The 9,551-nt window shown below is 43.6% G+C and overlaps 4 protein-coding genes across 5 annotated transcripts; 3 read left to right on the top strand and 1 right to left on the bottom strand.

Annotated features, from left to right (window-relative positions):
- The first annotated feature begins 1,312 nt into the window (after positions 1 to 1,312).
- Positions 1,313 to 2,985, top strand: LOC121587988 (putative serine protease K12H4.7). Its single transcript, XM_041905418.1, has 2 exons — positions 1,313 to 1,749; positions 1,821 to 2,985. The coding sequence occupies exons 1-2, from the start codon at positions 1,343 to 1,345 to the stop codon at positions 2,905 to 2,907; spliced, it is 1,494 nt and encodes a 497-aa protein (XP_041761352.1). The 5' UTR covers positions 1,313 to 1,342; the 3' UTR covers positions 2,908 to 2,985.
- Positions 2,986 to 3,535: 550 nt separating this feature from the next.
- Positions 3,536 to 5,469, top strand: LOC121587991. The gene is made up of 2 exons (XM_041905421.1): positions 3,536 to 3,685; positions 3,766 to 5,469. The coding sequence occupies exons 1-2, from the start codon at positions 3,678 to 3,680 to the stop codon at positions 4,793 to 4,795; spliced, it is 1,038 nt and encodes a 345-aa protein (XP_041761355.1). The 5' UTR covers positions 3,536 to 3,677; the 3' UTR covers positions 4,796 to 5,469.
- Positions 5,470 to 5,764: 295 nt separating this feature from the next.
- Positions 5,765 to 7,378, bottom strand: LOC121588519. Of its 2 annotated transcripts, none has more exons than XM_041906561.1 (2): positions 6,975 to 7,378; positions 5,765 to 6,902 (listed from the first exon to the last, which is right to left on the bottom strand). In XM_041906561.1, the coding sequence occupies exons 1-2, from the start codon at positions 6,998 to 7,000 to the stop codon at positions 5,837 to 5,839; spliced, it is 1,092 nt and encodes a 363-aa protein (XP_041762495.1). In that variant the 5' UTR covers positions 7,001 to 7,378; the 3' UTR covers positions 5,765 to 5,836. The 2 variants fall into 2 exon arrangements, with proteins under 2 accessions (XP_041762495.1, XP_041762496.1); XM_041906562.1 differs by having other exon boundaries at positions 5,765 to 6,899; positions 6,975 to 7,377.
- A 468-nt stretch (positions 7,379 to 7,846) lies between these two features.
- LOC121589201 (transforming growth factor beta activator LRRC32-like) lies at positions 7,847 to 9,541 on the top strand. Its single transcript, XM_041907924.1, has 2 exons — positions 7,847 to 8,416; positions 8,487 to 9,541. Exons 1-2 carry the CDS (start codon positions 8,376 to 8,378, stop codon positions 9,508 to 9,510), a joined length of 1,065 nt encoding a protein of 354 aa, XP_041763858.1. The 5' UTR covers positions 7,847 to 8,375; the 3' UTR covers positions 9,511 to 9,541.
- The last annotated feature ends 10 nt before the right edge of the window (positions 9,542 to 9,551 follow it).

Consider the following 9,551-nt stretch of genomic DNA (forward strand, 5'->3'; position numbering starts at 1 on the left):
TGTAGGGACTGTGGGACGTATCAGGGCATGAAACGCCCTGCCAGATGCATCAACCGATTCATTTTTAAATGTGCGCATCGGTTGTTATTAGAGCAGGATATGTAACAAACACACGAGTCCGCATGGAGTTCGTGAAGGTTCCCGTAACCAATTCAATGTTAAACCCATTACTTCCGTCCGTGGTCAATCGAGTTTGGGGATAAATAATTTGGCCGAGATAACTGGTATTATCAAATTTGCCCACCTAACACGATTAACCGATATCGATTATCGGAGGTTGTATTGAGTTTACGATTGTAACACCAGCACGCGAATAGGCATTCAGTGTGCAATTGTTTTTTTTGTGATAACGTGCAGGGTTGGAACATTTGGTTTTGAGAAGTTATGAGGCAAGAAGAAGGTTAGCGTAGACAATGAGTTCAGTTGTTATGTATTGCAATTATCTAACGAATGCCAAATCTATACGTTCCAAAAAGGGACATCGGCGGCTGTTTGTACAGTTTGACGTCATGCAGACTGTCTATGAAGCTAAGATTAGAAATCATTACGATAAGATCGATATTATATACGTAACAAATCTGTTGAAGGGATGCAATTAGCGTGAAACGAGAACTGATGTAATGATCGTCTCCTTCACATCTCTAATGGTCTCTAACGAACCGTAGACACCTTTACCAGGTGTGTTGAGCATTGCATACCTTTAGGCGCTTTAAACATTATTGCAGTTTAGCGATGTATAAATGGGACGTCACACGAAGCGTAAACTGGATTTCAGACATACAATCTTATAATCTTTTTACGGGAAGTTTACCCTCTGCCAAACAAATCAAGTGTAAACTTTTTGAGTTTATTCTTCGTGTAACGTTGGTTTAAAACATTCAAACTTGCGTTTGTACACACATCTATTGTTCACATGATTTTGAAACCGCATACGTTTTTATTATTGAAAAAAATGTTTTTTTACGAAACTAAAAAAAATGATTTCAATAAAAAAAAATATTGCAGCACTATTTTGTAGCTTTTACAGTTTTGTAGACACATTCATTTCACAACAATAAAATGTTGCTTGGTTTGAACTACCAAACACAACCTTTTCCCTCAACGGAACAGAACAATAAATCTAGAGCATCAAATTCCTAAACATGAATTTCCCAAAATCGGTACGGTTATGGGTTGTTTCGTACCAGCGGTCATCTCCAATAACCCGATAACGATACCGACAATACAGCCCGCAATCCATGTCCACAATCCTATCTGCCGCCAAGCACAAGAAAAAAAGACCGCTCTGGACAACACTTTATAAGCAACCGTGCGTACGCCACCGAGCCGTATAACCTCCAACATGAGGCTGTTGAAAGTGATTCCTTTTGCGTTGCTACTCGTAGCGCTAGTGGCAGCGGTACCGACCCAAGAGCGGAGTACTAGGCTGCTAGGTACACTTCAGCGACACTTGGCTAGGCCAGCAATCCCAGAAGGTTTTGTGCCGCGTAACGAAAACACTACCGGAGGACGGTTCCGTACCAAGATCGATCACTTCAATCCACAGAACAGGGATACGTTTGAGTTTAGCTACTTTTCAAACAATGAGTTCTACCGGCCTGGTGGACCCATCTTCATCTTCGTCGGTGGCAACTTTGCCATGACGACGTACTACATCGAACATGGGTTGCTGTATGATACGGCCGCCCGCGATGGAGCCTGGCTGTTCACGAACGAACATCGATACTATGGAGCGAGTACGCCGGTGCCGTAAGTAGATCTAGTCCGTTTGTAGCTTAGGGTTCGGAGGATGTTGCATGTAATAAATGATTCGTCTTTAGGGACTACTCGGCGGAGAATCTGCGCTTCCTCAAGTCCGAGCAAGCACTAATGGATCTGATTGAGTGGATCGATTACCTGCGCAACACCGTAGTGGGTGATCCGAACGCGAAAGTCGTCCTGATGGGCATGGGATACGCTGGAGCATTGGCAACGTGGGCCCGCCAACGATTCCCCAGCATCATCGACGGTGCCTGGGGCGCAGGAGCGACCGTTCTGGCCAGTTTCGATTTCCAGGAGCATGCTGGTGATATTGGTGAAATGATTCGCCGTTTTGGTGGCAATGAGTGCTACAGCATGATCTGGGTTGCCTTCCACACCGCCCAGTATCTGATCGATGCGGGACTGGATCAAACGGTTACGAGCCTGCTGAACACCTGCGAGCCCATCGAGCCGGGTAAGCTGCTCGATGTGGAGACACTGTTCTACCACTTGAAGCTGGCCATTCAGGAGGCGATGCTGGGAGAGCAAAGCACTGCCAAGATCAGGGATGTGTGTGAAGCCATGATGAACAGTACGGAGGAAACGGCCCTGCACGATCTTGCCGGTTGGCTGAACGTGTACTATGCAAACCTTCCCTGCAATCCGTTCGACTTCGATACAAACATGGAGGCGGCACAGGTGCTGCAGCCAGGTGCACCGGAAAATGCCCTGCTGGGATTGCGCCAGACACAGTACCAAGCATGCACTGAGTTCGGTTGGTTCCGGACGACGGACTTGGACGAGCAGCCGTTCGGTGATCGGGTGACGATGCACTTCTTCCTCTCCGCCTGCCGAGCCCTGTTCGGTGAGTGGGTCACCGATGCCGTCATCTACGAGGGTGTGCGGCTGACCAATCTGCACTACGGTGGACAGGATCCGCGCTCCACGAATGTGCTGTTCACGAATGGGGAGTTTGATCCAAACCGGCTGGTGTCGATCACGAGCTATATCAATCCGTTTAGCTATGCGTATGTGGTACCGAACGAGTTCCTGTACTCTGAGGTCTACTCCATCGCGGAGGAGGACTCGACAGAGCTGGTTACGATTAAGCAAAGTATTCAGTCATTCATTGGCCTTTGGCTAGGCGATGGACTAACTCCCGTTTGAGCAGAATATCAGAGTAATAAAACCCGATACGAAATCATTCTAATGAATAAAAGAGCTTGTTCTGATGAATAAAACATAAAAAAAGAAATATTTCGTCAAAGTGTAATGATCACCTTGTTGTAACATGTACAATTAGTAATCGCTGAATAAAATCAGTATCCTTGATTAATAGTCGTTCAATCGGTGTAAAAATACATTCAAAACCTACCAAACGATACGTTACAGAACATCAACCCCAAATAAAGATAGATAAAAGGCCGCCATACACAGGGGCTGTTTCCAAAATTGTATTGCCATGTTCGTATGTCCACAAGTCCACCAGCGATAGAGCAGCTTGCCTTCAATATTCTCCGTCCCGCGGGAGCGTGAAGTAACAACACATGATTTTGCTACGTTACAACTCTCTTATCAAGGGCCGGTTTAAGTAACAATTGGCTTACGATTAACCATCTCAAGGTCGTACTCCATCGCGGAAGAGGTAGCTTTTAGTGCGAATTTCATCTAAAATCGGAACTACATGAATGGCACATATATTACATTCACAACATGTGTGTGTTTAATTACAACTACAACCACGCGTTGCATGCCGATGGTAGACCTCACATCTACTAATCATTCCATGTATTCCATCATTCTGCGGTTGTGGGTATGATCGCGTACTTGCCGTCTCGTGGCCTGTTATCAGTGAGCATTGGAACCGCCAACGACGCAGTTGGCTTTGATTTTGGAATACAGTGTGTGGTTGTTGATCGCGTAGTAATTCATTCAAAATGAGAAGGTTAATAAGGATCTCGAGTATAAAGAGTGGTGGTGAAAAGTATCGTTAAATGTATGTTTTCTATTATTTCTTTTTCACAGATACGTTCGACTGTTAGCGTTGCTAGCACTCTGTTCAGTAGCTTCAGGCTACGTTTACCAGTGTGAACCGGGTACCGAACCTACCGTGTGCAGCATTTGGAATCTGCCGTACGATTCAAAGGCTCTAGTGAAACATCCCGACAAGTTGCCGTCTGTTCAGTATCCTTCCACCGTGCGCACGGTACGGCTCTTGTTCGAGAAGTACTACTACAACCGCCAGCAGCAACTGACTCGGTACGATACGACGCTGCACACAACAGTGCTACACAATCCGCCCATCTTGCAGATTTGCGATACCCGGTTGCGACAGCTGGTCATGCCACCCAGTCTCCAGGTCGGTTATCTTACCGACAACATGATCTCGACGATCGAAATCGAACCGGACAAGACGTACACAGTGCGCTACCTCGATCTATCACACAACAGCTTGAGGAACATTGCCAATCTGTCTGTGCTGGTGCAGCTACAAACGCTCAATTTAGAAGCAAATAGTATAACTACGCTCAACACGTCCGTGTTTACGCGCATGGTAAACCTTACGTATCTGTACCTTGGGGATAACAGCTTTAGTACGATCGATTTGCGCCCACTGCCGAAGGGCCTGTCCGTGCTGTGGCTGCTACGGAACGATTTGCGCGAACTCAGCCTGACCGGTGTCTCGATGGGTGCGCTGCGCGAACTCGACCTGGAGGCAAATTCGCTCTATACGCTAGATCTTGCCGCACTGTTTGCGGCCTTTCCGGCGCTCCAGGTGCTACCGATCGCGTACAACTCGTTCCCCAAGGAGGAAGCGGAACGCATCATCGCGGATCTGAAGCGGCACAATGTGACCTACTCCGTTGGGATGGAGCGGATGTATCAGGAGGGCTGCGATTCGGACGAATACAGCGTGGACAGTCTGTGCTTTACCGAAACCCTGCTCGGTGCGCGATCGTTTTGGAAGGGCATCTTTCTGCTAGTGATGGCTGTGCTGGTGGTGTGTATGTTTGGGTTTAGCGTGCGCTGGATCTGGTACCAGATGCGCTACTGAGGGAGGCCTCACCAAGGGGCTATGTGTCTGTGTGTGTGTATGTGTAGTCTATTGTGATAGTGCAAAAGGGTGACAAGGGTGAACCTTACGTGTATATGGGTGTGCTGATAAAATCAAGTGCAAACTGAAACCAGTGTTTAGAATTGAGGTTTCATAATATATATTTGTATGTATAGTGAATGCGTTCATTAAGCAAAACTGATTCAAGAATAATCGAATAAAATTATAACCATAAAGAGTGACTAACTTTAAAAATCTCATGCGATTTTCATACATTCGTGACGAGCAGTAAAAAGGAAGAGTACGTTTTGTTTGTTGTCTGTTGCGGTGTTTGAAATATGAGAAATCACAGTACTGGAGATATCAATCAATCAAGCGAATTCCTTCGAAGCATTCCTTAACAAACCTTAAAGATTAAACTTCAACTAATGTAACTCTGGAAGTCCTAGCGTAAATTTATGCATTATGCTGTTTGCTTTCCGTTAAGCCTGTTTTGTAGAAAAAGAGAGAATAGATGTGACTTTTAGGGCGATTGTAGATGTAGGCTCATATAGAGGCTTTTTAGCGACGACCTTTTTGAATAGGGTGTATGAATAGATTTGGAAAGTGTATTGCAAAACTTGATAGGCGGATAAGTTGAATAAATGATGAATGTATGAAGAAATGAAATTTAATTGATTTATATCCCTACCTTCCTTTCTTGATATTGATTTATATCCGATTTATATAAAAAAATGAAGTATTAAGGAAATTTAAAAAGACTACAGGTGATGACATGACCAGAATGGCGTATCAGGTCTGGCATATTTAGTAAGAATGAGTTGATGATGTTGATGAGAATTACTGAATAGATAAGTGACATCATTGCTAAAGTAAAAAGATGATATAGTCAAGTAATCATCACACATTTTGTGCAACATTTTTGAACAATTTTGTTGAAATATTCAATACTATTTTAAGCAAGTTGTGTCAAGCATAATCAAAGTTTTTATTACAAACCTCACAATAAGACTAAGAATTGGTTCAAATCACATTAGACCACTATGGTATACTTCTGTTAGTTTGCACAGAAAAAATAGCCATATGATAACGCTTCCACAGTACTGTACTACCATACGCAAATCCACCCAGCAGCGCCACCAATCCAACGAACAGCATTATCAACTCTAACCAATCCGTCCACTTCATTAGGAAAAAGTCGCTTGCCATGCACACTCCTCGATAGTGCACCTCATGCTCGCCACACTGCATGTCGCTCGATACCTCCATATTGTAGTACGCAATATTTCGCCGGTTCAGTTCATCCAGGATGGCGTTCAGTACGGGCTGCCTCAGCGGATTTCGACCGATCGAAAAGAGTCGCAGCTTTGGTGCGGTTTGAGCGAGCGCATTAACGTTCAGTTCTTTTAGCTCATTGTGCTCAAGGTTAAGGTCCTCCAGCAGTGGTAAACGAGCCATTTCGAAGGTAGAAAACTCCTTAAGCCCGTTCGCATCGAGTCTTAGCAGGGTAAGACTCATGGGGAGCTGCTCTAAGTTGATCTGCTTTAGATTATTACTGGCAAGTGTTAGATGGGAAAGACGGTTCAAATTCTCGAACATGTTCTGCGGAATGGTTTCAACTACGCAGCTCGACAGGTGTAACGTTTCCAGATTCACTAATCGACTAATGTTCTCGAGCGCTTGTGGATGGATGAGGTGGTAGTTGTAATTTAGGTCCAGGTACCGTAAGGCGTAAGATTGATTCGGTGACACCAACACTTCGGCAATGGCGTTGGAAGAAAAATCAGCATACGCTAGGTTCGGTGCAATGTCTACTGCTCTCGTGAAACTAGATCTCAACTCGATGGCTTCAGGTGAGTTTAGTTGTTCATGTAGGACGCGATCGTACATTTGAATTTCGTTATCGCTGCCGTGAACATCACTGAACGGCTCGATAAATCGAATCGCCTTTACGTCGACAGGAAGCTCAAATACGGGAATGTCTTTGCCAGGTGTGTAGTCGAAGGTTGGAAGGATGCAGACGAACAGTTCTGAGCCGGCAAGACAGCGTCGGCTTAATGCTGCCTCGTTCGCCACAGCGTAAACGACCAGCATTAGTAGTATGCTGCTGGAATGCGTTTGGATGAACAAAAGGAAATAAGTCCGTTAACAACAACTATGAAGGCTTTGGCCAAATTACCTCGAAATGCGATCCATGGTCTGCATCGATGCGTTGTGTCGTAGCAAAGTGTGGAACAATACTGGATGACTATTTCCTTCTCATCAGCACCAAGAAACGACTGGATACGCGTACGTCACATCCTATTTCTGTGGCAGCTCATTTCCGTTGTTCTGAGTATGATATTGGGTATGAGCGTGCATGTGTGTATTTGTGTACTTATGTTTACGATTGATGCGCCACATTGATAACGAAGTATGCCGAGGACCCTGTGCAAGGGAATTTTTTTCTTCTAACCGACCCCTCAACCCTTTCTCGAAGGCTTTCTTATCCAGCACAAAAACCTTCATTGTCAAGGGTAAGATCGCTGCAGTTCACCATCATCTACAGCAGAGATGTCAAACATACGTTAGGATACACCAGATATAACAAGAAATAAATAAATATATGAATGAATAAAAATAAAAATAAATAAATAAACAAACAAATAAATAAATAAATAAATAAATAAATAAATAAATAAGTAAATGAATAAATACATTATTAAATTAACAAATAAATAAATAAATAAATTATTAAAATGATAAATATATAAATAAATTATTAAAATGATAAATAAATAAATAAATTAATTAATTATTTAATTGTTAAATAAATAAAAAGATAAATTATTAAATAAATAAATACATACATAAGTAGTTATATATGTATAAATAAATAAATAAATAAACAAACAAATAATTAAATAAATAAATACATAAATAAGTCAATAAATAAACATTCAAAATTTTACCAAAGTGTTTTGAACGAGAAATCAGTGCACATCCCAAACAATTATTTCTCCATAAGAAATAAGCATATCAAATATATCCAAAAGGGATTAACAAATATACTCAGAGTTTCAGAGTATACCGTACTCAGAGAACGGTTTTGAAGTGTTTTCTATGACACAATGATGAAGTTCCACAGCATCGATAGAAATTTATGTAAATGTAAATTTTAATGAACTAGAGTTACACAAGCTCAATCAAATTAATTCTTTCCATACTTCGTTCCTAATTTTTAAATGTGTTTGGCATCATTTTGGTCTGCTTAGTCAAATGAGTTTGACATCACTGATTTACATCAAAAGGCAAGCGATTTGTGCGCTATTTCTTCTCCGTATAAGAATTATGTTCAAGTTCATAGAGAAGCAAGCCCCTAGCACGAATACTGATAGCACATTTCACTGGATATGTACGTCAGAACAAATAAAAGATGTGTGAGCAAGGCACGCAACAGTTAATGATAAGCTGCTGTTCTGCCTTCTAGGACGGTTGGAGAGTTAAGGCTTTTTTTCTTAGAGATGGTCGGCACATTTTGCAAAGCCCGACCAATAGTTACCAGTGAGCTGTGAAGCGTGAGTGGGTCTGCTTTCCAAACATGATGACAATTACTGTCGCCACTTGCGAGTGTGTTTTGGTGTAAGTACCTTTAAAAGTTTTATATATCTTGCGAGTATTTGAAATGGATAAATATTAATTTTTGTTGCAGCTTCCTGTTGTTTCTACAGCATCTTCCGGCTGGCTCCGGCAACTTCACGAACACACTGTGGGCACATCAGTGTGATCCCGGGTCGGAAATATTTGCCTGCACCGTACCCAACTTTCTCTACAAACCAAACCACAACCATTCGACACTGGTTGCGCCCGGAACGGTACGCAAAGTGAGGCTCGCCTATCCGAGGGATAAAATTCTTCTGCGCGACAATATCGTTGCGTACGATGCCGTGCTTCACGAGATCCTAAAGCGCCCACGAGCAGTTCAAATCGCAAATGTCATCATCAAGACAGTAGACCTACCGCCCGACCTCGAGTATGCGGACTTTAGTAGCAATATGATTGCAACCGTGTCCGCACCGGAAGTGAACGGTTCCGAGTATGCGCTACGCTATCTGGACCTGCAGTACAATCGGATGACAGCGATCGATAGTTTGCGTGCGCTGGTGCATCTCGAAACGCTACTGCTTGCCCACAACCGCATCGTTGTGGTGGACGGTTCGGTGTTGAAAGGTTTCCCCAAACTTGTCGGCCTTCATCTGGGTGCCAATCAGCTAGAGGAGTTTCCGTATGCCGATCTGCCCGCCACGCTCGAGTGGCTCGTTTTGTGCCGGAATGATTTTGCTAATATACTGGAGTTTACGGGCATGTATGCGCCTGCGCTGAAGGTGTTGAACCTGCAGGACAATTTCCTGAATAGCTTAAACATTGACTCGCTGCTGGCGGCCGCTCCCAATCTGAAGGAGTTGTTGCTGCGGAATGAATTCATCGCTATCGATGGTGCCAGCGAAATTGTGCATAAGCTGCAGGAAGCGGGCATAGCGCATGATAAATTTGCTCACAGCGAACAGGAATCGGACTATGATGAGGAGGACGGAGATGGTGACTCGTACCATCATTCGAACCAGAAGCACCAAGCACGGGAGTACATTTTTTCTGGCCTGCTGGCGGTGATAAACGTGTGTGTGATGGCGTGGGGAGGTTGTCGCCTGTACAAGGTATTGCACAGTGAAAAGTGATCGAATAAAGCAAAATGTTAGAAAAATGTTAGCAGCTAGGT

This window comes from Anopheles merus, chromosome 2R (assembly GCF_017562075.2).
Source record: "Anopheles merus strain MAF chromosome 2R, AmerM5.1, whole genome shotgun sequence".
NCBI lineage: Eukaryota > Metazoa > Arthropoda > Insecta > Diptera > Culicidae > Anopheles > Anopheles merus.